Here is a 27797-nt window from a genome sequence, read left to right on the forward strand (position 1 = left end):
TGCCTCTGGAGGCAGGGGAGGAGTGGCTGCCTTCTTTCCTCCTCGGCACTGCCCAGACTCTGCTTGAGTGGTGCGGACCTTTGCCCCAGGCGGGCGCAGCCGATAAGCGGGTTTGTACGCGGTTCTGGGCAGCGCTCCCCTTCGGAGTTACAGATACATGAAAATTTAACAATATCCCCACCCACCGTTGCAGTTGTTAGCACCTGAGAGGCCAGAGACGGTTTGTGTAACTTAACCTTTTTTATCCAACTTGAAGCGTAGTGAAAAGAACAAAGCATTCTCGTACAGCCAATGAAAAGCTTAGATCAGTGTTCCTAATAAAGTTAGGGCTGCGCTTAAGCACAGTGGTACATTTTGAAAGACACCTCTATTTGGGGATATTATTTTCTGAAGTAATTTCACTGTCTTCTCCTATCCTGGCTAGTTACAGATATTGTGAAAACATTCCTAAATTGCTGTGACCCTACCTATGCAGCCATACATCAGGATTTGCTCAAGGAATTAACATTTGATGGTAGCATTATTAGTAGCTGCCATCTGCCTGTTACACGAGGAGCATGCCAGGGAGCGAAGTCATCACTAGCAGGCTGTGGCTGTTGGATCAGCCAGGAGACCTTCCTGGGATCTCAGGAGAAATAGGAGCAAGAGAAGAGCTGGCTTAATTATTCTGCAGTGCTCCAGTTTATGGGCCACAGGCTCGGAGTTTATCCCTGTAAGGATTATTTGCATGTTCATAAACACTTTGTTGCAGTTAATGCGTATTAAACATTTAATGTGGTTTGCAAGAACATAAATGTAGTAATTCTGTAAGAAGGATTTTGAAGATCTATGGTCTTTAGAAAAGTCACTTGCAAAACATGGCTCAAATACTCTCAAATTTCAAAAATTATTGAGATGCTTGTATGTAAGTAGAAAAGCAATATTGCTGGTTCTACATAAGTTAGTAATGAAAATTGAAAATATTTATCCTTTGATTTTTTTCTGCAAATTTTGAGTATAGCCTTACAATATGTTTTTCTGTTCCTTAACAGGTTCTTCTTTTCCAGGGATAAAGCCATGGCTGAAATGAGTAATATCAATATACAAAAACTTACCATTGTTCAGCAAGCAATAGCCTCATGTTGTGGAGCTATAATTACATCATTATTTGGTAAGGCAAGCTATGAAGTTGGCCACAGAGAGAATCTTACAAAGTGATTACTCTTCAGTTTGACTCAGCATGATGTCTGCTTATGTATGTTTCTACTAATATGTTCAAAAAATATATTTTTGGATAGTTTTATTTTTTTGTCTTTTAAAAAGCATGGTTAATTGAAATCTTTTGTGTCCCTGATAATGTCTAACTATTTCTGAAAATAAGAATAATATTTACTAATTTTGACTTTGTTTCCTTTTTTCCATTTGGTGTAGTTATTAATTGCTTTCTGTTGAGAAGAAACAAAGTTATCAATAAAAACTAATTTCCATATTTCCTGCTGCTTCAAAAATATTTTAGATAAAAGTCTGCTTTACAGTACAACACACAAATCCTGCAAGGCTGGTCCCAGTGAGGCATAGTAATAACAGTTCTTCTCTGATATCTTACCCCATCGAATACTTTTATTGTTGGATTTAGTTTGGTTTTTTTCCTTTTTCCCTAAACACTGCTTTTAAGGATACATTTTTCTTACTCTATTAAACTTCTGGATAGTAGATGAAATTCATCTTCTGCTTCAGGTTCAGTCATATCACTCAAGACCTCCTTCCCTATGCATACCTAAGGAGGCATTGGTTGGTTACATCCAGCACTTCATGTCTCTCGGAATTCTACAAGCTCATTAGCTCATACTTTGTGCTGCTGTTACTTTTTGTTTTAAGATAGCCTTTAGTTGTGACTTAGGCGTTAATGTGGATTAAGCTGCAGGGAAATGTGCAATTTTCTAAGTATGATTTTCCCCCACAAAATCTCCAAATGTTTACAAAATAGGATCTTACCAGGAACCTGTCAAATTCAAAGTCTTTTTGTTCTGTTTCACTACATGTCCTGTACATCAGACCTGCGGAATTCCCAAGATGGATTTCAATTGGGTGTACATACATTCTAGTACGTTCCAGTACAGGGTAAGGTGTTGGTGATCAAGAGAGGTACAGGAGCCTGGCTCCTGTCTGAAGTGCCAGTCTGAGACAAGCTAGAATAGTGTAAGTGGCTGAAATGCTACTAGATGGCGAATTTTAAGCAATATAGTTGAACTGCAGGAGTCACATTTAGATCCCTACATTTAGGTACTGAAATGTGAGCCAAATATTTGGTTTGGCTAACAGTGGTTACCTGTTAGTCAACTGAGGCAGCTCCAGAGAACTAAGGTGTGACTGCATTGCCTGAGCTTAGGAGTGTTTTTAGCGAGACATGGACTAGAGCGTTTGACTTTAGTTGACACTTGGTAAGTAAGATTGTAGATCTTGTGTCATTTCTGTCAACTCTGTAGGTATTTTGGATACCTTAGAGACTCAGATGGGACCAGCTGCTTATATGCAGGCAGCTGAATCGAGCCCTCAGCCGATAAAATCAGAAGAAGGTGGTCCAGTTGCCCAGCCACTGCAGTGTTCAGCATGTCTCAGCCTGTGATAGTTCAAAGGGCTGCAGTGGAAGCAGTGAAATGTTCACTAAACCTTCACTTCTACTTTCCAAGAGCCCCAATGTTTTACATATTGGCTACATGCAGCAAAAAAGAAAAGTACATAATGAATTTAACTTTTTTTAAAAAAAGTTGTATTATGGTAAGTTTATTGAAAAAGAACAAACACATGAAGAATGCTGTGCTATTTTATATGATGGAGGCCAAAATTTGATTTTGTATGCCTTATGATATACTACTTATAAAAGATTAGCAGCAGAACATAATATTACAAGTTTTAGCAATTTCCAACAACATGACAGTGGTTTTTAAATGAGCTTTGTGTATCTCTAATATTGCATTAAAGTTAATTTCAACAAACAATTTCATTTAACAGTTGCATATGCAACTGTTACTAAATTAGAAAAGATAGATTTGATGTCTTGCAAACTATACAGGGTGCATAGTTCTCCTTTGTCCTTGATAACATTGTCTGCTAACAGCCCTTTACTGTCTGCCTGATAACACTGTAAAAACGGTTAGGTTTTTCCCTCCCCCTCTCTGGAAACAAAAAAAAAGTTTGTAGAAGTTCATGATAAGGTATCTGTAAACTTCTACATTTTCAGGGCATCCTGGGTGTTTCTAAATGACTTCTGTTTCATTTTAGTAACTCCTCTTGATGTTATCAAAACTCGACTGCAAACCCAAAACAATCCGTTCCGTAAAGGTAAACAAAATGTGTAGTGTAATGGGAACACAGTTTGCTCTTTGTTCTTCTATTTAGCTGATAGTTGTAGTTACTGATACTTGCAGAATGTTTGAATTTGTTTCTCCAGTATAATGGGGGGGGGAAAGCAACACACCACTATATATTAAACAGACACAGTAGAAAAAAATCCCATACATCCATACCATTTTAAACAGGCTTTTTTTTTTTCCCCCTGTCTTAATATTTTCATTTTGGCAGAAGGTACAACTAATACTGAGTTGAGTCAAACAATAAAAAGCTGTTACTAAATTAATAAATATTTCATCAGAGGGCTTATGTGATCAGGATGTTAAATCAAAGTTCATCTCCTCCAGAATCCAGAGATTTTTGGAATGGAGAAGTCTTAACAAGTCACTTTCCACTTGGGTTCTTAAATAGATAAAGATACTGTGCTCTCAAAGGTGTGCTAATGGTGCCTACTAATTACTTGTACTTAGTAAATGAGATTAAAAAGGAAAGAAGATGACTGGTTTTGCATGTTGAATGTGGAAGTATTTGCAAATTAAATTAAGAAAAATACTTGAGCCTTCTATCCTGATTTTGAGTAAGTTCTAAAGCCTTCAGAAATCTGCAAATGTAAAGTCTGAATTATTTTTTTGTAATGGCAATAATATTTTATCAAACAGGTTGAAACTACATGATGTGGAAGAAATGAAAAACAAATGGAGGGCATGATCTAGTATAAATATAGACCAAGATAAGATATAATACTACTAATAATAATATAGATAAGATAAATACCTCCACTTGAAGTGGATGCTGAGGCTACTTAATAAAAGATTTAAAAATCTGAAAGATCTTCACAGTTACATGCAATAGTGACATTCAGGTCTTGTGTTAGATTTACTTTTCAGCAGATGGTAGTATAACCTAAATATGTCTCTTGGGGCCTTGTGAAGTTCCATTTAGTTGAGCAGTCTGAGTGGTACATTTGTACCCTCTTTCCTTTAACCTAATCTGTCATTACTGACTTACCAAAATTATTTTGCCCCTCTGTGTCTAACCAGAGATAAATCTGTGTTGCCATTATATCCAATTTGAAATTGCTGCTGTGTAAAAACAATCTTACAAGCATTAACTATATTCTTATATACCATTTTATTAGGGAAGTGTTTGGTGTCCTCCAATGGCCTTATGGATCATGTATATGTTTGTGAAAATGGGGACAGCAAAGCCAGGTATAAAAAACCTGGGCATTTCAAAGGGACATTGGTAAGAATATTTTACGTCTATGAGACTATGCATTAAGTAGCATACTGTAAAGTTTTCAGGTTTTTTGGGTTATACTGGAATTTGTTATCATTTGAGAGGGTCTTCATGTGGTTACACTGTTGATTGATGATACCTTCTACTGTCTGCAATAAAGTACATATTCCTTCCTTAAGATGAACAAGGAGGCAGCTGCACAGCTCTCCTCACAGGTTACAGGCTTTATGACTTTATTTTCCCCACTTCAGCTATATTTGCAGTAGTTACTGATTGCAGGTAATAATTTTCTCTTACTTGTTTACAGCCCTTGTACCCACATATCTCACAATATGCTCCTGAGCTAACTAATGGTATAGATGGTGTTTAAAGTTAAATTCATGTGTCAAGTTCTCTATCCATTGAGACTTATAGAACTAGCATTTTCCCAGACACTTGAAACAAACTTGCTGGCAAATACTGTCATGCTACTTCATTAATCAAAATTTTTTTTGGACTCTGCCATGAAATTAAACCTATGATCAAGGATTTTTCAGAATTAAAATCTTGTGAATGGGATGTTAATGCAAAAGGTGTCTTCAGCAGTTTTACAGGGTTGATTTTAATTAATAACTTTACAACTGTAATTTTTTCAATCAGCTTTACTGTGTAATTTCAGGAAGTTACTTAGTTTTCTATTTGACCTGAATGTATGCCTGTTTTTGCCATAACAAGGTGATTCTCAAAGAAGAGTGACTATCATGTAACTTTATCTTCATTTTATAAAAAAATGAGTCCTATCCTTTATCTATACCTTCCTGTTTTGTAAACTTGTTGAAGCTGGGTTATAAACATATTAACTATCTAGTATAAAAGTGTCTTTTTTTGTTAAACCATGTTAGGACCTCTCGGGATTCCTGGCTTCCTTTCAAAGCTAGTCAGGTTTCTTGTAATAGACCATTTATTTGTTTTTCCCATTCAACTTTTTACCTCACAGGATTAGTCCATCAAGGCTGTCTCCTCTAAAGATATTTGCTTTTTTCTTCCTCTAAGTCCTTTCTGTGGTCTGCAGACTCTCTGTCTTTTGAGGCCATGATAATGTCTGGTGTTAGGCATATTCTAATCCATTGAATCTCAACCTCTTTCCCCAAATGTTTTAAGAAAATGAGATATCCTGACATTACAAAGTTTGTGGTTTTGCTTGTGATTTCAGTTGAATGATCTTCAAGGCTTAGTGTTCCTCTGCTGTCAGTCTCCTGCAAATATAGAAGACAGCTGCAATAATAATTGCAAACTTGTATATGGTATAGTGTATATACATTACATATATGGGGTCATGTTGTCAGAGGAAGCAAGTATTGAAGAATCTTTGAGAATTAGTTGCTATTTCATGCCTAGAAACTCTGCTACATATTGAAAAAAATTATTTTGGTGGATTTTTTGAAGAAGTTTCCACAAGTTGCTGCAATGCCGTATTAGTTCTGAAAATAGTATTCACAGGGCTGTCAGTCACTGATAAACACTTAGTACTTTAGCTTTTAAAAGATGGAAGGAAATTCTTAATTTCAGTCACATAAATTATTCTGTTCAGTCCAGTGGAACTGTTTGCATGATTAAGTGTGATAGCTTGTGTAAACAGTTACAAAATGGGGATCTTAGAATGATAAGCCATTTTAGAAACATACTTTCAAAGACATTAGTTTTTGTGTTCTGCCAGCTAAAATATATTACCAACTGTAAAAGTTTGTAGGTAATTATGGCTCTTTGGTTATATTTTTAGGATGCATTTGTGAAAATAATTCGAATAGAGGGAATTAAGTCGCTGTGGAGTGGACTTTCCCCAACACTGTAAGTGGAATGGATTTTTTTTTGGTAACATGCCCTAAGTTATTGTTAAAAAATTACTGAATTATTTTTGACAATTATGCTTATTTCTAAGTTATTTTTAAAATGTGGTCAATTCTGAAGTTGTGGACTAATCAGTTTGATCAGAAATGTCTATGAACAGTATAATTTTCCCCAGATTTTAGAATTTCCTGATATCTTCTCAGTAGTTAAACAGGATCAATAGACTTCTCATTCTGCTTTTTTTTTTTTTTTCCTACTGTAACCACTCCTTTGATAGCATCATTGAATCACAGGGTTTGACCTGGTCACTGGAAAGGGCCAGTCTTCTGCACATTCTTCTTGTATCTTGCTATTTAATGACTTACTATCAGCAGCACAGTTGTTTACAGACACTCTGGTGTTGCATCTCATTGCCCTCACTTAATTTTTGTAATCATCTTCTTTATTTCAAAGAACTTTAGGGTTTTATTCTGTCTGGATAAACAGATAATTCATTTTCTCTCTACAAGAGCCATTTACATACTTAAACATTGCAATCAGATCTCCTCCTGGTCTTCTCTTTAGGCTTAACAGTCCCAAATTGTTTTATCTTTTTATTCGTATTAACCTGGTACAGATAGAAATTAAGACCTCTATAATTATGTTCTCTGTCATAAACCAAGAAAGTTTTTGAATCTAAGATGTGTATTAAACTTGTATCTTGTAATGTGCAAAGTGGGAAGTGCCCAGTGGAAGCACTGGTACACTTCTGATTTGCAGATAGTGCCCAGTGTATAGGTACAAAAAAAACAAAGCATGGTGGAGCTCAGCTTTGTTTGCCCTCCAGTATGTGACAATTTCAAAATATAAACCTTAGGACCTGTCTGAATTCTTCTCCAGCAAAGAACTAACTTCTTTACTGGGGAAAGTCACACAAGTAGAAGAGAAGATCTAAACTAAGCCATGTTGGCTTTCCAAGCATGACGGTCCTCAGTGTTTTTTGGTAATTGTGGTACATGCTGTATTGGTACACACATAACACAGAAGTATAATTGCCATCTTATAGCAAGATGTGGTGCTTTACCCTTACACTGAATGATTATTGAATCTACCTGTCGTTACTATAGTCTGTACTATGCTGGTATGGAAAAAGCTGATATTTATGCATACTACATTGTCTCTCAAGTAGTGAGTATCATGGCTGTTGATCAAGAGTGTAATATCCAATTGTTACATAAAATAAAAGTTAAGGTTAGTAGTACTTCTGTCATGTTTCATGCGGGTTCTTCATTTTCAGATCTTTCACTTCCCATTCTTTATCAAAATAGTTCTGGAGCTGGTATGGAATAGATTTTGACTGAGATAATTACCATAATTTTACTTATGGTTTTCCCTAATGAAACAAAAACCTGGGAAATGTGTGGATTTGAAACTCTGAACTAGAAATAGTGAGTCAAAGCTATGGGATTAATGTTGTAGTTTTTTTATTAATGCATTACACACAGCTGGAGATTTAACCTTTTTTTTTTAATGTAAGTAAAATATCCATACAAGATAGTTGAGTTTATTCTCTTGCTTTCCTTGTATTAATTTAAATTTCCTCTCTTCTGTTTTAGAATAATGGCAGTTCCTACCACAGTAATCTATTTTACTTGCTATGACCAGCTGTGTGAAGCTTTGAAAAATAGACTAGGAAAGCATGATGAGCACATTCCAGCTATTGCAGGTTCCTTAAGCAGATGTAGGTTGCCCTCTGTTTAAAGAGAAAACTGTGCTGTTTTCTTGAGTTTGTTTTGCTGACTTTTATTTAAATATGCTGTGGGTTTAAATGATGTATAGGAAGAAATACTGTCATCACCCAGTATTTCTTGGGCAACAAAATCTCTAACTTGAAGTAATGAGATTTGGTTTTGCTGAAATACTTTCACTACATTTGCAATTTGTTCAAAATTTTAGATTTCTAGATTTCTACCAAGGACAATTTAATTTAAGTCTGTTCTGCCATCAATCTAATAATAAACATTGTTATTTGCTATAATGGAAGGTACATAGGTAATTATAACAAAGATGAAAATTGGACTTGTACTGGTTATACTGCTGTATGATGCAAATGGAATTTGTATATTTTCTTACTTTTGTTTTTCCTTTTACTCATCTATTTTTGTAGAATTAACTAAGATAATATATTTTAGGGCTTTCTTAGAAGGGTCTGATGATGCAGTTCCATGTTCTGCCTGTGACAACCATGGGCACTGGCAGACTAGTAGAAAAAGGATTGCTATTTTGTGGTGGTGTAGCTTGTTGTTCTTGTTAGGCTGTTCCAGATTTTAAATTTATGCGTAAAACCTTATTCCAGCAACAGAAGAAAAATTCTTGGATCTAGTAAAATTTTTAATGTCTGTTAGATGTGTGATGGTAGCTTGTTACTGAATGATGACTCATTGACCTTTGTGCAAGATGCAAGAGTTACTTTATCAGATACAGATTGCCTGCTAATTGTTCTTGATAGTTTAAACTGAGTGGCAAAGATGCTTAGAAGTCAATAAAAGCTTAATCTGTAACCACAATTCTGTCCTTAACACAAAAAAAAAAAAAAGCCTTAAACATCAAGATCACTTTCTTCAAGTTACAGTTTAAAATGGCAACTAATGAAAATAATTGAGTAAGTACTTGAAATTTTCAGCCTATTTATGTTCTAAATCTGAAAATGAGGATTCTCAACATGTTACATTGATTACAACATGCTAGGATTGAAAAAAAACCCTAAACTGGAAACATAGTTACTGTGAATAGGCATGGTTTTCTTTTCTGGAAAGGAAACTTATTTTGGGAATTAGTTCAAGGAAAATGGGAGAGTTGAAAAAGTAAGGTGAGACATGACTAGAATGTTCAGGAAATTGTACAATTGGGTATTGATTTTTCTAAAAAAAGCCATGTTTCCTTTGCAGTCAATTCTGCTACTGTGGTGAGTCCCCTGGAGCTGATCAGAACTCAAATGCAGTATCGCAGGTTGTCCTATAAGCAGCTGTACCTGTTAATCAGCACCAAAGTGGCTGTAGATGGGTGGTCCTGCCTGTGGCGGGGCTGGACTTCTACTATTCTGAGAGATGTACCTTTCTCAGGTAAGGTTTATTTTCCATGCAGTTTTTTGTTTATGTTTCTATATATTTTTTCCTCTGCTTTTAGATCTTTTTAATGGTTGGCTTTAGGAATGACTGAGATTTACTTTTTCTCTTTTGAGTATTTTTATTTATAAATTTTCTGAAGATATGATTTTCCCCTCCCCCTGTTTTGTTTGTGGATATCAGATAGGATTTATTGTTACATTCCCTTTCTCTGTATTTAGATGCTTTATTCTCCTCTTTAGCTTATGCAATGACTGCTTTTGAAGAGTTTCAGTTGGAAATTTTTTCTGTGACAGAAATAGGGGCTATTTTCTGATAAATGCTGTATCTAAGGGTTCTGTTACATAATTTTGGAAACATGTACAGAGTGACACCATAGTGTCTTCAAGATTTTATTTTTTTTTAAATCAAGATGAATTTGTTTGTATAACTGCTCCAAAAAAACTCTTTAGCAAGACTCCAAAGCTGAAAGCCTAGAAGAAGAAAAGTCTGATTCAAAGCAGGGTTTAAGGTTATTCCTTAAGATAACTGGGTCAGATGTTACAGGGGAGACTGCTAAAGGACCAGAAAGCCCCTGTCCCTTTAAGGCCTGTTTTTGTCAGAGCTCTTTTGGATCATCAGACATCAGTTGTCATTGAAGCAGTTTCTGTCGTTGAGGTAGGACCAAGAAAAACATCTTTAAACACTTTATGTTGGCCCAGAAAAATTCTTCAAACCTATTTTTGGAAAGATTCTTATTCAAACCTGGTTTTAGAGTCAGAGAACCCTTGAAGTATTTGACCTGCTATTTCTGTTTTCCTACTTCATTATTAAGATGATCTGATATCTAATTTAATTTGTGTTTCCAAGCAATCTAGTGGGCCAGTCATTGGTTTGGGCTGTTACAGGATATGTGTACCCAGTGTAAATTTTAAATTGTCTGTGAACCAAACTGAGACATAAATGGGGTGCAATGAGGATATTTACTTAACAATTTCAGTTGGTAGTTAAGTGGGTTAACTGAACCAAGTTATTTCAGCTGTCTTCAGAATTTATAATGCTCTGTTCTATTTCACTTAGCTACTGGGAGGTGTTTGAAAACTGTGATTGGAATGCATTTCACTTAAAGATCCAGTTCCTTGATGGGACTTAATTTAGTCTTCAATGACAGGGAACTGTGAAACTGAACTATGAAAACATGGTTTCACTAAGGCTGAAGTTAAAGACAACTGCCGGAATTCATCTGAATTCTTTATCTGAAGTGTCTCCTGTTCAATATTTATTTTTAATTTACTTATTTTTCTTCTCTGCCAAATGCAATTTTCTCTTAGGCTGTTCTCTAAGGTTTGTGAGGGAACTCTCCAATTCTTCATCTGATTCCTGCTGTCTGTCTTCAAGTAGAAACTCTCATTCTTTTATTGATTTTTGTCTGTAGCAGTGTGGCTGGAGCTAGTGAGCTTCCTTCCCCCTGCTGATTTTAACAGAGTGGGAAGATCAGAGCACTGGGAGGGAGTACACAAAGAAGAGGGCACTAAGGTGATGTGCTTGCATTCTTCTCAGCCCTTTTCAGATTCTTGTGTCCATGCCTACTGTTCCTCCACTGATCCAAGCCAGGCTCATTGATTTTTAGTCAGTTCGGCACTGCTCTGGCATTCCCTGGACAGCCAGTGTGCACTCATTCATCTGTGCCCAGTATTTTGTGGGTATGATGGTAGAGTCACAAGTTAACCTATAAGGCAGTAGCTGTATGTTGAGAACTACTCAACCAATACTGAGCAGGCAAGTAGAAGCCTGAATAAAGGAAAATGTATTTTAAAAAAAACCCAAATGCCATAAAATTCTGCTTATGTACAGCTAAAGGTGTTTAATGCCTTTTCCAACTGTGTTTCCTGATATTTTTTTCATTGTAACTGCTCTCTATCTGCTATGATGTGCTCCCTTTGTACCTTCAGTCTGAGCTCTTCAGTTTGAATGATGAACAGCAACTGAATCTCTGGTGCTGTCAGTTTTCACCTTTGCTGCAGGGAGTTCAAGTCAGCTGTCTCAAGAGTTAAAATGAGTGTAACATTGAGCTGAGAAAGCAGGTCCTATTGAAAACAGTATGACTCTGGAAGCAAAGGATAATTAGAATTCCACTCTATTCCTAGCCTAAGTGTTTCAAGCATGTTCCTTGGGACGCTAGCTAGACTGAACAAAACTTAAGTTATGAATGTTTATAAACACAGAAACTGATTTAATAATATTTGAATCCTTCTTTAAGCAGCGTCACAGACAACATAAATGTAAATGGTATTCAGGGAAATGAGTTCTGTAGGTGCTTAAGAAAATTTTGGATTTAGATAATTTATATTAAATTAGGATTTTGTACATTTCAATAGTAGGCTCTCCTCAAATACTCAGAATGACTTCTGACATACTGCCTACTTTTACTTTTGCAAAATGTTGGAGGCCAGGCACGTGTGCTGGTAGTCTTTATGGCAAGAAAACGCTGTGAAATTTTTCTGCTGCCACAGCCTCCAGAACTTGGTACTGAATGAGGCGTAGTTACCCTTCAGGATATGGAGCTGTCATTTGCAGTATTTAGTTGACCAACTGCAATGACAAATTACTCTCTGATTCAGCCCAGTAGTATATAGTTTGAAGTTTTAGTCAGAAAGCAGAAAAAGTGCAGTGCAGTTTAGTTCAGCAGATGGTCACAGAAACAGATGTTATTCCTAAAAGTTGTTTGCTGGACTTTCCTTTGACAGTCCCTACAGAGGCATTCCCTTGTTACTAATTCCAGGGAGCAAAATCATATTTTTTGGTTCTCTCAGAATTAAATTTTATACTGTGCTTCAAAAAAGTGTGAGGCAGTTCTGAGCAACATTTCATTTTGTATGAAATGTGTTTTTATAAAATTAATGAGATCTGTGAAACATGAAATATGCCTGAAAACATAGCAAGTAATTAGAAGCCTACATTATGATTTATGTTAAATTGAATGTGAGTTTTATAGTGCTTGGGTTAGATTGTATGAAGATAGAGGTTACTAAGGTTCCTAAGGGAATGACAAAATTTTTTGGCTAATTTGTATCATATGAAGAAATTTGGGATATGAAGAACAAGGGGAATGAAGCAATCTGTCCATGATTTATCACATAGGACACTTAAGCTTTCAGCTCTTGTTTCGCTTTGCTTCTTTTGCCACAGTAGAATTCTTCTATCTAGACTTAAGAATTTTTGTACTTGACATACAAATCTGTTGTAATGTAATTTTATTTTTTTGTAACCATAGCAATGTATTGGTATAATTATGAACGTTTCAAGAAGATGATGTGTAAGGAAGTTGGTGCAAGTGAACCTACATTTTTTGTTTCTTTTACTTCAGGAGCAGCATCTGGCTCTGTAAGTATATAATTTATTTTCTGATGCTATTCTTTATTATTAGCACTAATAAACTATTTAAAAGTGGTATGATTTTAGATGATTCTCTCAGAAATGTGTATTTTGGGGTATTTGTACTTTAAACACATGGTGTGGCATTCAAGCTGACTAAATAAATCTGAATAAACTACAGTGTTCTGACATACAAGACTTAAAAACATCATGTCCTTGGAATATCAAATCTAGTTTCAAATTGTGCACTTTAATTTCAAAATTTAGGGTTAAATTTTAATTTTTTTTGTGCACTAACATTAGATTTCCTGATAGATTGCAGCTGTCACAACTCAGCCATTTGATGTAGTGAAAACACATAGGCAGACTCAACTTTGGGAGAGTGAGACCTTAAAAAGTAAGTTGTTGGTAAGAATAGAAAAACCCTATAGTGTTCCAAAAAATAAAACTTAGTGTTTGGGTATAGCTCTTGGTAGGAATTTTAAATATTTGCCACTTCTAAAGTATATGTAAGTATTTTATCACTCAGGCATTTTTTCTTCCCCTAATTGTAGTATCTAGACAAGATATTTTTTATCTCCTAGGAGAATACCATACTTCATTAATGGCATGTAAGAGGGAAAAGGTGTGAGCTCAGTACAATTTAGCCTATTAAGATGGTATAAGATTGATACAAAGGAATCCAAAGCTATTACATTGAGGCAGACCAATTGGAAATTTGAGATGTCCCTGCTTATTTTGCAGGGTGGTTGGACTAGATGACCAGTAAAGGTTCTTTTGAACCCAAACTATGATTGAAGTAAGTTGTATTTAAATAGGCAAAAAATGAACTTAATAGCAAACATTCAGGTGAACAGTGATCTATTGAAAAAGTCTTCTAAGTAACATTCACTACCACTTGCTCCTACATAACAATATTCTTGTGATAAGTATTAAACTAGAAAGTATTGTGCTCAAGTTGTGTATTTTTTACCTTCTTTTCATGTGATTTCAAGAAATTATTTTTGAGGGCATGAATGTCTCAATTAATGAATGTCCCAACATCTTTAAAGGATGAAAGAGGAAGTTTCTGTTCAGTAGAGCACTGCTCTGTTTTATACAAATTGAAGTCATATATATATCTTTTTTTCCTATTGCTTGGGATGTGGACTAGGAGGACTTTCATTACCATAAATAAATATTATATCATGGTTTTAAGATTACAAACTGTTAAAAAGGCTGAGTATCCAAATAGTTTCTGCTTAGAAAATAAGTGCTCACTTTTTGGTATGAGGTTTCATTCTCTCAGGTAATTTTTTTTTTTTCCTAGAGCAATAAAATGTATTATTATATAAATGTATTATAAATAAAATGTATTATTATTTGATTGCAGAACAAGTATTAAAAAAGTTTTAAATATAAATAGTTACCATTTTAAATTATTTTCCTGTGCTGATAAATGTAAGAGTTCTTTCATAACACCACTTTGAAACATGTATGCAACACAACAGTCTGCCTTATATTTATTAGGTTCATAGTAACCTATTTACTTTATATTTTTAAAATTCTATTATGGTAATCTTTAATTAAAGATTACCAGTTTAATACTTTAAAAATTGAAATTTTTGATTTTTTCAATTTTTTTCAAAATTTTTGAATTTGAATGGAATTCAAAATTATTTGATTACCAGTTTAATACTTTCCAAATCCAGTTACTGTTAGAGTTGGACACTCTCTGTGCATTTATGTTTTGTTTCTCTGTGACTGTAAAAATTTTTTTAGGCTTCCAAGGGCTGTGGGATATTCCTGATGAATGTATTCTATGAAACTGCTTTGGCTTTTTTCAACTGTATCAGCAATCCAGTAAAGACTATAATAGCTGTTCATATATCTTACTCTAGGTGTTACTACAGGTCTTTTCCATGTCTTGCTGTTTCAAATTGTGTATTTGCATACTGTATTAATTTAACATACTGTATAAATAAGATGGATAAAATTAACTAAAAAGGAGTTAAAGGTAACAATTACATCTGTGACTGTCTTTGATTTCTAAAAATATTATTCTGTGGCATTGTATGGATTGCCTAATTCACTGTTGTCTTTTTCTGTATTGAGTTCCACAGAGGGACAGTAAATCAACCTGGGCAATTATGAGGAAAATTGTCGCTAGAAATGGGATGTCTGGATTATTTGCTGGTAAACTTTTTCCTATCTCTAAAAAAAATTCAGACTAGAGAGTTTTTAATTATAGATATTAACATGAATAAATTATATATTTCCATTTCTGTGGACACTGTCAGTTATGCAATAGTTTGCATCTATAAAGCAACACACATGCAGACTTTGGCCTCTCCTGGGATCTTCCTGGCAGAGAACCATGGTATAAAGCCCTGAAAACCAGCCCAAGAAAGCTGGTTAATATTTAAGGATCACCTCCTCCAGGCTCAGGAACAATATACCCTTGCAAAGGGAAAGGTGGGTGAAAACTCCAGGAGGCCTGTATGGAGGAAGAAGGAGCTCCTGGACAAACTCTGACACAATAAGGAAGCCAGCAGAGGGTGGTGGAAGCAAGGATGGGTAACCTGTCACAGAGAAATGGTCCAAGCACACAGAGATCAGGTTAGGAAATAAATCTGGCCAGGAATGTCAAGGGCAACAAGAAAAGCTTCTATAGGTATGCTGGTGATCAGAGGTAAAACATGGGAAAACACTGGCCCTCTCCTGCATGACTGAGGTAGAAGTGACAAAAGATATTGAGATTAAAATGATATAGAGATAAAATCCTGTAGTAGTTCATACTAAAATGACCATCTGCTAGAAACATTCCAAATCCAGGATACTTACCAGACTTCACCGCACTGCACTGGTTCACTGGGGGCCCTTGTATGAATGGCTGCACAGCTGGTTAAGCCTTGCAAGACTTAGGTTTGCTGAAAGAGATTAAACTGCTTTACTTGTTCTACAGTGATGGCATAGCTGGGTAACAGGGTCTGTATATTTCAGAGCACTGATGCTAAAGAATGCAAGACACCACAAAGTGTCAATATTATTGATATTAAATTCAGTTAACAGATTAAAACACTTACACTTAAGTCCTGGCACATGGGTAGCAGGGTTTAGAGATACTCTTGATCAGACACCAGTTCAGTTCAGTTGGCCACATGTAGCTGAGATGACTGGGTTACTCTGCCTGGCTCCTTGCTGCTGTTCCAAAGCAACACAAGTTCTCAATGGGTTGTGTGTCATCTGTGCTGGCTCTCTGCAGATGTCTCTGAGGGCTGGCTGTGTGCGGACAAGGGAATTCAGCCTTATTTCCCTTCCTTTAAACTGATTCATTTTCTAACCTCTGCTGGCAAGATCACAGTTGACAGTAATGGGAGATGTTTAACACCTAAATTCCATCATTTATACATGTGACCAGGATTCTTCATTTTAGTAGAGTCCACTTCTTGTGTGCTCCAGCACATGAGTCCTGCAGGTCCAGGTGCTCCACTTGCGTGGAGTCAGAAGGGGCAGAGACACAATGGACTTGAGGCAGGCAGACCACACAAGGTGGCAGAGGTGAGGGCATAAGGTTATTACACTGGTAATACCTATGGCCAGTAAATTCAGTATTTTGAGGCATGTGAGCAGGTAGAATCCCAGCTCTAAACTTATATACTATGGTATCGATATCTGTGATCAACACATTGTACTGCAGCACTTGCATCTGAAAACTAATAATAGTGAACACTTCCCTTTCTCTTTTGGGCAGGTATTACTCCACGGCTGTTTAAAGTTGCTCCTGCTTGTGCCATAATGATCAGCACGTATGAATATGGGAAGTCTTTCTTTTCTCATTTAAATGAAAAAAAGAATCAACGTCCTTAATTCTTCTTTGCCCAATTGTATGAAGTCAATGATAGAAGTTGTGCCAATTTATATCTGTGAAGATGTTTTTTAGAACTCCCCTTCCATAGAATTTAGAATTCTACCATTACATTTGGTAACTAAATAAAGCTTCATTTTCAACTTTCACAAAGGATTAATTCACTCTTTCTATTAAAACTAAGAAAATACACATTACCCTTAAATTATCATTGAAGATTTTATTACTTTTCTTGCAGCTGGAGAGAAAAAAGAAAGGAATGAAGAACAAAAGAAAAAAGGAGGAAGAGACGAAAAATTGAGGCTGGACATAGCAATGAATAATAATGACTTCCACTGTGTTAAATTTTCAGTCTTGATTAAATATCTTAGTTGGGTTTTTAAATTATGTTTAAAAATGCTTTGAGTTTCCAATGGTAAGATATATTTATTTCTCAGTAAGGAGGTTGATACAGAGTAAATTCAATATTTATTCTTGCTGCTTGTTATGTGTTTCATTCTGTACATTTGTTATTTGCAGATCTGTATTTTGTGTAAGTGCATATTATAAAAGCTTCTCAGGTTTATTTTAAAAGAAAAATTCTGTCAAACTGGAAAAATACTTATGCTCATTAGACACTGAGAGAGCACGGTGCATACACTGATAGGGACAGCAGGGGCTTTTTGTTTAAAGTAATACTCAAAGAAAATAAAGCCTACCTCTGCATTGAAGCCAAAGGTGCTCTGCAGGAACATTCCTTGCATGTTTCTGGGAGGTGCACGTTGTCACTGTCACCACACTCCAGGGCAGGGCCAGGCCATGCACACTTTGTGTGGGGGTCACCTGATTCTGTGCCAGCTTGACTCAGCTCTGTGCCCTTCTGAAGGGAAGAGCATGTTTGCGTTGCTGCCGTAGCCACCCTCTGCCCCAGTGTGCTGCACTCCGGGTAGGAGCAGCTGCAGCACTGCACTTGGCTGTAGGCACTCAAATTACTAAATCGGAGCTGCCTCTGTATGATTTAAATTACTTTTTAACTACCCTCACTACCTCCCTCCTTTCGTGCATTTTTAATGCCGTTGTTGAATTCCATTTTTTGTGTATTTTAATGAGGGGGGTACTGATACAAAAGCAACTCAGTAGTCAGATTATTAAAGACACTGACATTTGAGTGTGCTTTACACAAGAAATGGAGTTCAGTCCCTGGTGAAAATTCATCACACACTGAAAAATGCTCTACTTGTAAAGACATGAGGTTCCACATGAGGTATAGCATGGTGCTGGCAAAAGGTGCTGCCAGAGGAAATGTTTAACACTGTTCTTCCACTGTGACTTTTGAGTGTAAATTTACAAAATAAGGCCTAGGGGAACACAGCAGCAGCAGATATTGGATGACACTGAATGATACAGTGAAAGAACAAGTCTTCCCCCTTGTGCAAGAAAAGTATTTGCCTTAAATTCAGTAATGCTGTAATTTACTGAATGGTCTTACTTTATCCTGTGTGATTAAAACAGAGACAACAACTTGTAAGTAGTGATGATACAAAATTTTTAATTTACATGCAACATTTATGGAACATCAAGGCAACAAAAACATACAGTTTTGGTGGTTTAAAATTATTTTTAAAAAATGGTTTATGTTTAGAACTGAGAAAGATGCACATAACTGATTGCCCATGCACAAAATGACACCCAGAAACACGTGTCAGACTACATAAAAGACTTCAGCTAAACGACACATGTAGCTCTAAGAAAAGAGCCATCAGTGAACACGACTGAAGATCATGATTACTGCCCCCTCCAAAACACTGATGTGGTGTGAGAAGTGTTTAACAGCAAACAAGACCGATTAAATCACTGTACATTGATGCAGAATGTTAACTTGTGGAATCTGAGTTCCCTCATTTTATTTGTAGTAAAAATGCATCTCTAGTTTACAAATTTATATTTAATAATGTTACTCAAGAAACAGGTGCTTAATGTGATAACAAAAAAAAGTTCCATGAAGTAATGGACATTCTGAACATGTATGAAAGGATTTAATGGTCAGAATGGTTTTAGTACAGAGAAATTACCTGTGTGGGTACATGAGGGCTTGAAAGACCTGGTGGTTTTGTTAAACTGCTTTAAAATTTTGCATTAAAATAGCATCAGTGGTTGTGTACCCTGCCATGGATATAGTGACCTCCAGCAGCATGGATTAGAGAGATGAGGAGATGGATTCTTATCCTCTAGCTAAATCCAGCAGCTCCTTGAGTTCCAGAAATGCATAGCCTCGTACTTAAAAAGACTAAATATTTCAGTTAAGGTAAGAATGAATTCTCTTTTTTTCAAGCCCACACTATGACAACCAGTTTGAAGTAGTAGTGCCAAGGTATCATCACAAGAGGCAAATCAACTAAACCTGTACAGAGTGTAGTGACATACTGTAAACACCTAGGAGTAAGCAATAATTAAAAATCTGTCTTGTATTGCAGCTACTCATGTAAACAATTTATGAAACTTCTTTGGCACAAAAAAGCATTTCCCCTAGCACTTATAAATACGACATACTTACATGCATTTCACTTTTGTTGAAAAAGTTACTAATCATACTGATAAGCATTACCTTGATTAGCAAAATTCATAGATAAAGGATCCATTGTATCTTACAAAGAATTAAGAATATAGTTTGCAATTCAAAAATTATTTTGCAAACTTTGAAACTGGGTAATCTGGAAAGTTAGTTACATTTAAAAAAATGTCTACCTTTTTTTTTCTCCTATCAGTAATTTAAATCAATGGCAAGTAATTTGAGAAAACTGACTTAAAGACGTTCTGCTGTATTACCTAAGCAAGAAAAATACCTACTGCACTACTACAGGGATGAGAAAAGTCTTTTAACGCACAAATACATTCATTACATTGTTTCCCCTTTTTCACTCTCCTTCGGATCTTGCCAATAAACACAGAATCCAAACCTCACAAGATGCTTACCCTCATCATTCATAGCCCCCATCTTTTCAGCAAGAAACTTTTTGTATGTTAGATTATCTATAACCCAGGCCACTTAAAAGCATTTAGTGAATTTGCTCACCATTTACAAATCGCTATGTATGCTTGATTTATATGACCAAGTTACATTTGTTATTCACATGCAATTTCACGAGTTTGTGTTTCAGTGTGACTGGGACATTTCCTAAGTGCCATGACATTAACAGGAATGCCAAACCTAACACTGAGTCAACTTGAGAAAAGCTGTTGATAGATTAAGTATGCTATTTGAGGTCCTACACAACATACACAGATGAAAAGCTGGATTTTTAGGTATTTATTTGCCTACAAAGACTGGTGTTCATGATTCCGTCTGCTCTGCAGAAGTTGTTAAGTATTTAAAGCACTGCAGAGTACAGTGGCTAGAGCCAGTCCAGGCTAGTGCAAGGAGAAACAAAGCTGATGGCATTTAAGTATGAGTCTGATTTCCAACTGTTTCATTTTAAAAAACAGTCATAAACATCAGATTATACATTCTGTACCTGACCAAGGGATTTAAATAACTTCAGACTAAAACAGAATATCTGAAAAGTCATCGGGGGGAAAAGAAAAAGCAAATGAAAACTGACCAAAATTGTGATTTATAAAGGTATCCATGACAAGAAAAAATAAAGTAGCTTATTTTTTAACTCAGAACTAGCAGTCTTCACTACAAGTCATCTGATGGAACATAAACCAAATGCATACAACAGAAAGCTCTTCCTTCTTGTGTGCATCTCAAGATGGTGTTAAGCCTGGACTTGTCATCTCTGTTGTGGGACTTGCAAGGTATTCACTTGATTTCAGACTTGTGAGAGACTTATAGCTTGCTACTGATGTAAGAGAGCCACAAAGACCAAGCAATGACGGAGTGTCTTCCTTTCCTGTTAAGAAAAATAAGAATTAAGCTAATATGTTTTGAGGCACAAGATTAAATGACCATAAAAAAATGAGAAAACAGAAAAAGCTGTTTAATCTACACTACTGTGAATTCCATAGTATGCTACAGCTCAGGCATGTTTCATAAATGCGACTGGGAAGAAAACTTACACTAACCACATGTTCCCTCTCCAGGTGGTACAGAGAACCCTACCCATGCCTTCCAGGCTGGGCTGAAATCAGTCTTGAATTATATGACATTTGAATACTGCATACAAGTAAAAAAAAAAAAAAACCTCCAAAATTTTTTATCCTTTATATTTAAAAAAAAGAAATTTTAGCAGTTACGTAACACTAAGATTTTATATTGGTAAATCTATTTAAAGCTTAGAATTTATGAGATACAAAAAGGATTCTTTTATAACAATTTATATTCTATACCCAAAATACTACTATTTTTCTAATCTTCCAACATTTTCCTGATTTTTCAGAATTGCCCAGAAGATGGAGCAGCTAAGCTTTGATAAGAGCATCCAGATTTGAAAGGAGGTGTATGCATATATTACATTTATATAGACACTTCATATAATGTTCCTCTCTCTCTATTTTAATGTCAGGCTGTATCTCCAGATAAATGTTAAATGCAAGATGTAAGAATGACAGTGGTAGTTGCAAATCCAGTGCATTTAATCATTCTTTTAAAACCAAAAAAAGGAAACATAAGAAGATTGTTACAACAGAAAGATGTCAGCAGGCCCTCCTTGTAGTGAAGCTGACTGGTTCTGTGATGGAGAAAGAAGAGATGTACAACATATTTGAAGCTCAGCTTTAAATACAGAGGAGTGGGATGGGTATCTTCATAAATCCAAACTTATTTGAAGCACAGTCCCTCCACATAAAAATGAAAAATATGTTTTTCAATGTGTGTTTTCTTCACACCGAAAATTTGTCTCACAGGGACTGGAGTTCAGAGCTATGAAGAAAAAAATTAAAGGAAGACATCAGACTGACTCTGTACCTTCATTTAACAAGTTAATTCCATCTTGCTTCCCATCCTGTGAGTGACCTGGATCCAGAGAGGATTGAGAAAGACTAACTTCTGCTGAAAGTTGGTCCAGACTTTGAAAACTTTTCCTGCAAAGCAAGCAATATTTGATAGCAACACATTTAAAGGTCTAACTAGGATATTCAACTCTCCTTAAAAGTTTTCTAAAAAAAAATATGCAGTTAATCTTTCTTCTCTTAGACACTATTTTTATTTCCTAAGCCAGTTCTTTCCTAAAGTAATGATTTAGTTTTTTGCCTTTTTTAAAAAAATTAATCCAAAGGAAGAAAACTTATGACAAGCAAGAGAAACTAATTTTTGTTACTAGTGATCTTTGCGCATTGTAACAAGTGACTCCAATAGGATATGTTTCAAAGTATGCTGAGGGAAATAGTAATTTTCAGTTTCCCTCTTCCTCTAAGGGGGAATCAAAATAAAGATGAAACTTACTCATCCCACTGTTGATTGTGCTTTCTATAGAGTAGAGTGTCCAAGGCAACAGCATTGACATCCAGAGCTCCTGGGGAAGGCCACTGATTGGTGAGGTGAGTAGTTAATTCTTGTCTTGATCTCAAGTCATTATTCTTTAGCACAGTTCTGTAAACACAAAACAATTGTCTATTAAACGCAATTTGTTAAGGTGAAGGGAAAACCAGGACACAGAAGATCATAGAGTCATTGTGGTTGGAGAAGACCTTGAAGATCATCCAGTCAAACCATCAGCATTGCCATTGTAACCCCTAAACCACATTACCTACTGTCAGACCCACATGTCTCTTTAAGTCCTCCAGGAATGGTGACTCCACCACCTTCCTGAACAACCTATTCCAGCCTGACCACCTGAACAGTGAAAAAAAAATTCTAATATAAAACCTCCTCTCTTAAGTCTCAATGCCATTTCTTTGGGTCCTGTCACTGCAGGCACAGTGGAAGAGACCGACCCCCACTCACTACAAACTCCTTTCAGGTGCATGTACAGAGCGATGAGATCTCTGCTGAGTCTTCACCAGACTGAACACACCCCTAAGCTCCCCAAGATGTTCCTTACAGGTTATGGTTTCTAGACCCTTCATGAGCCCTGCTGCCCTTCTCTGGACACACTCCAGTATTTCAATGTCCTTTTTGGAGTGAGGGGCTCAAAACTGAACAAAGTACTTGAGGTGCAGCTTCACCAGCGCTGAGTACAGGACAATCAACACTATTCTTGATACAGGCCAAGATGGGATTGGCCACCTGGGCACACTGTTGGCTCATGTTTAGCCACCTGTCAACCAGCATCCCCAAGTCCCTTTCTGCCAAACGGCCCTCAAGCCTCTCCTCGCCCAGCCCGTAGCACTGCAGGGGGTTGTTGTGACCTAAGGGCAGGACCTGGCACTTCACCTTCTTGAACCTCAGGCAGTTGTCTTCAACCCATTGATCAAACCTGTCCAGATCTCTGCAGAGCCTTCCTACCCTCCAGCAGATCAACACTCCCACCCAACTTAGTGTCATCTACAAATTTACTGAGGGTGATCTCAATTTCCACATCCAGATCATCAATGAAGATGTTAAACAGGACTGACCCCAAAACTGAGCCTAGGGGAACACCACTAGTGACCATCCAGATGTTCTACTTCAAGTGACCAACAGACTGCAATTTTCACAAAGCATCTTAAGCTGTTCGCTTTTCCCAGGGGAAGCAACTTAGAAACATATTGAGACATATTTAGGAACAAAAAAAAATAAAAATTGACATTTGAATCCTTCTACAAAAGCAATAAAGAAAGGCAACTGCATTTAAAAGGTTCTTTCTGCCACCATAATGATAATTAACAGGCTAGCTATTTGCAAGCCCACTATGAGAATGTGATGTGCTTCCCTTGACACCAATTTTTTTTGCAGTTTCAACACCCTTGCATCCCCACTTCAATACTTTTCCAGAATGAACTAGAAACCAGACGTTAATTCCACTGTATGCTTTCAAGGCAAAATATAACACATAGTTATTCTGCTTTCCACCACCTTAGCTTCTAGCAACTATGTCTATAACTGATATAAAAAGTGTAAACTGAATACCTTAAATGCTCAAATTAGTTTTGTCTCATATTCCCAGTAAAGCAAATCAGTTTTCTTAAATTCTAGAAATGAAGAAACCAATATGCCAGTATTGGAAATCACCTGCCAAAAGTCACAACGAAATAAGTACATAGTTTTTTAAGCTCAAGACAAGACCAGCCTTTTTCCAATAGCGCAAGGCAACCTTTAATCTGCCCTTATGCTGCTGTAGAGTAACTAGAAAGAAAAGCAATAGCATTTTGTAATTGGATTTTGTAAGTCCTCCAAGCCACAAAATACTAGACAATAGTAAAATGTTGCTCTACAAGGAGTTTGACTATCTCTGGCTTGAAGCAAAAAGCTAACTTGCTCATCTCCACATGAAATGTACTCAGAAGTTCAAAGCCAAATGCCATGTTGCTATCCAAAATGTCAAACTACACAGCAAATTAAATAACTATTTATGGCACACATACATTTCTGTGAATTTTCCAATAACATTGTCAACAGGTCTATTTTTACAGTACGGTTTTTATTCAGGTGGTATTTTGAACTGTTTAGACAGGAAACTCTGTAAGGGCAAATAAAAATAACAGTGCCCAAAGAGCCAAAATTTTCCACAAAACAAAGCAAGACAGTAGAAAGCTCAGTATGAAACTTTTAGCAGCTGAGTTTGACAGAGGAGACAGATTCACAGTTTTATTGCACGAAAAGGGGATGAAGCACACCTGTGATTAAAACTGATTAAACTAGTTTCAAGAAACTTCTCTCACAATGACTAATTCCCTCAACATTCATAAAAGTAAACAATCAGCTTTTCTACCCAGAGGTCAACACCCTCATCCTCTTCTCCAAGAGGTCTACAGGAATAACCACTTTCCTAACCCAAAGCTCTCAATAATTTCAAATACTTTGCATGGTATTCACTTCCCCATGTAATAATAACCCTAATTCCCTGGGGAACATCAAGCATTACACAGGGCTGTTACAGTTTCTTGATCTGAGGAAACTGAAACAGTGAGATAACAAGTTCTTATGAGGTTTGCCAGGTACATTACATCACCTCCTTATTCAGAAGGACAACTTGAATGTTTTCACAGAAGTTTCATAACAGGACACAGTTTATATGAGCAACTATGCCCACAGTGCCTAAATGCAAATTTACACATGTAACACGTACATGCAAATTTCCATTTGGACAACCCCTGTACGCTATCACAGACACATTATCACAGACACACATCTACAATTTGCTAATAGTGGAAATTTTGCATTTGACATAAGTTTCTATACTGAATATATCTCTATTTCTATATTACACAAATCTTCACACCCTACTAACCTGAAATTTCACCTTTTCTGTGTGAACAAAGAAATTCACCAAACTTTTCCAGGAATTTTAACAAAACATTTAAAGATAGTTTCAGTTAATCACTTCTTAAACCACTCCACCATGCTCAAGAAAACCAGGCATCAAGTAGAACACAGAACTAAATATTCTCCTCTTAACACTTTTATTTTGAATCTTTAAAAATATGTAAAAATAGATTTGAAATTATAAAATCAGTCCTAACACAGTATCAAATATATATAAAATAGTAGCACAGACAATAGAAAGTTAGATGAAATATTCACACCAGATGCTACTAGTTACCACCTAATTCATCAGCTTTGTAGATTGTTGAGCTCTTTGCTCTTATGCAGACATTTTTCAAGTATCGTAAGATTCCTCTGCAGCAGAAAGCCATTATAAAGGCATGCAAAAATGGGTACTGCCTTTCTTTAACCAGACTTATTTGAAGAGTCAAAGTATTAAACTGCACAGAAACATAGAACCACTTAGGCTGGTGGTGGTTCTAAATCCACTTTTTAAGATCAACAAGTCCAACCATAAGCCCACTACTGCCAAGTCCACCACTAAACCATGTCCCTAAGTGCCATGTCAACACAGCATACAGAATCCGCACACGCTTAATCACCATAAGGAAAAATGATCCTCCTGCAGATATTCAAATACAGGAAAACAGGTGGAAACAAATGCATTTCCTACAGGAAAAAGTTAAAAGGGAAGAAAATATGATCAAGTTTTAATGAAAAAAGCAAATATAAATTCCAAAACTCAATGTGAAAAAAAGCTGTGCAAGACTATCTAGTGCTGTCCTGCTCTTGTTCAGACAAAATAAATGTTTTCTAGAGGTTAAGAGCTCTCAAAGGAGAACAACTTATTTTATCCAAGGCATATTGAATTAATTTCTACAGTAGTCCTGTTGTTCCCCAGAATGCAAACACTGTAACCAGGCAGGACAGCTCTGTGCAGAGGCACTGCAAGGTTTAAGGCAGGATTTCTCCTCGCACCAGGACTGCAATGAGTATGTAGTTCTATTTTTAAAAAAGTTCAATAAAACATGGTTCTATTGGTTTTGTAGCTGTGAGGATTGAAGGATGATGCAAGATAAGGTTTGTAGATGGTATGTTAAGCCACTTAATATAGGAGTAAAAACAAGGACACTCCAAAAAAAAAAAAAAAAAAGAGGGTAAGTAAGAGAGGCAAAAAAATTTACTAAAGGAAGAAGTTAAAAAACAAGGAAATACAATTAAATCTGTGTGAAAACAAGCACATACACCAAGCTGTTAACTCCTTTTCCTCCATCTGGAAAACAAAACAAAAACAGTGGCTAAAAGTAATACTCTCAGGAAGTTGGTACATTGAGAAGTTGGCAGTTGGTACATGGAGAATACAGTGGATCTTAGTAAGAGATTGCTTTTAATTTTAAGCAAGTGGCTGTTTTTTGAATGAAAGGCAGTGTGTGAGATATGGCTGAACAGGGCGTCCTGGACTAACACAGTGGGACTGCAGAGTGCAGAAAGTTTTGTGCAGTGTAGGAAGATTAGGTAAGAACTTATCATGAGAGCAGGGAGATTGTACCATAAATGGGTTTATTCTCAAATCTAGACATGAAAAAATTCTTGACTGTCTGAGAGCCTGTGAACTTCCCCTCTCTCATCTAACTAACTGGTATATTCTGTGTCTACAATTATTTCCATCTCTTTACAGTCCTGTTGGCAAAAGGTAGCAGTAGTTGCTTCATAATCTGCAAAAAGAAAACAGTTATACCCTTAGCAGTCTTTATCCCAACCAACACTTCTGTAAGATAACGTTGTTTAGGATTTCAAGTTCTGCAAACATTATAAAAATAAAGAAATAGTGAAGAGATAGGCAGAGAAAGAATATTCAACAAAAACCAAAACAGCACTGTACCAGCTACTAGGAAGAAAAATAATTGTATCCCAGCTGAAACCAGGGCATTTCTTTTAAAATTACCAAACAACCTTTGTACTCCTTCAGAGCATAGATTTTTCCACAATGCATATATATAAGGGAAGTATAATATACACTTGCCATGTTGTCCTGGGATAACATTTATGACAATTAAACTGTAGTGGGAGTATTTTAATATCTGAAAAAAGAAAAACTCCACACAAATTGAAAATACTACTGCAAGTAATAATTTGTTTAGCCAAACAATCAGCAAAAGAGATGAGAACATCTTACTGCTAAAGTACATGATTAAAAACTAATAAATATTTGCCTTACATTTGTATATTTTGTTGTCTATACCAAGAACTACTATTAAAATTAGGCTCCTCTTCAAAAACAAAAAAACCCACCTGTTCAGTAAAAACATCCTGCTAAAGAATTCCTGCCTATTACAAAAGATTACTGATGAATCATTAACTAATCAATACTAACATACTACCAGGGTGGAAATAAGTGTCTGCAGATACATATGCTCCCTCCAGGCCTGTAAATTTAGATGTTTATTCAAGAATAACAGGAGCAGCCAGAGCATTCGTCCGGTTTACACAGCTATTCCCAGAAATACCGCTGCATGCTCTTGACTTTCAGTTCTTTAATTGTGTATTTAAGAAGCTGGAAAATCTGAGATTAGTGAACTCTTCCAATAAACATCCTTCTCCTCTACTGTTCACTTGCCCTGTGTTTGTTGGGTACTCTCCAGAATATCTACTTGCAGATTTCCTCAACTTCTATTATTTTGAGATGTTTATTTAATGATTTATTATTTTGAGAGTATTAAGCACATAAAGGATATATTTTTGTATGGTACACACAAAACAGTAAAATGCAATT

The 27797-nt window shown here is 36.1% G+C and overlaps 2 protein-coding genes across 5 annotated transcripts in view; one reads left to right on the top strand and one right to left on the bottom strand.

The window, feature by feature from the left end:
- The first annotated feature begins 1038 nt into the window (after positions 1 to 1038).
- SLC25A40 (solute carrier family 25 member 40) lies at positions 1039 to 17583 on the top strand. The gene is made up of 11 exons (XM_005519119.3): positions 1039 to 1150; positions 3262 to 3321; positions 4469 to 4575; positions 6329 to 6396; positions 7992 to 8116; positions 9324 to 9497; positions 12754 to 12863; positions 13170 to 13251; positions 14949 to 15029; positions 16588 to 16818; positions 16940 to 17583. Exons 1-10 carry the CDS (start codon positions 1057 to 1059, stop codon positions 16701 to 16703), a joined length of 1017 nt encoding a protein of 338 aa, XP_005519176.2. The 5' UTR covers positions 1039 to 1056; the 3' UTR covers positions 16704 to 16818; positions 16940 to 17583.
- Positions 17584 to 17960: 377 nt separating this feature from the next.
- The window catches only part of RUNDC3B (RUN domain containing 3B), a 51047-nt gene continuing 41210 nt past the window's right edge, over positions 17961 to 27797 (bottom strand). For 3 of the 4 annotated variants that reach the window (XM_088061965.1, XM_014248797.2, XM_088061983.1), the window contains exons 9-11: positions 22064 to 22210; positions 21587 to 21702; positions 17961 to 20573 (exon numbers count right to left, since the gene is read on the bottom strand). In XM_088061965.1, the coding sequence (XP_087918091.1) occupies positions 20428 to 20573; positions 21587 to 21702; positions 22064 to 22210 (409 nt within the window). In that variant the 3' untranslated portion in view covers positions 17961 to 20427. Of the gene's footprint in view, positions 20574 to 21462; positions 21542 to 21586; positions 21703 to 22063; positions 22211 to 27797 lie in introns of those variants that run through there. The other variant, XM_088061974.1, reaches the window with a different exon arrangement.

Source organism: Pseudopodoces humilis, chromosome 1 (assembly GCF_049639895.1).
Source record: "Pseudopodoces humilis isolate 2021_Gansu_Grassland_sample_001 chromosome 1, ASM4963989v1, whole genome shotgun sequence".
NCBI classification, from domain to species: domain Eukaryota; kingdom Metazoa; phylum Chordata; class Aves; order Passeriformes; family Paridae; genus Pseudopodoces; species Pseudopodoces humilis.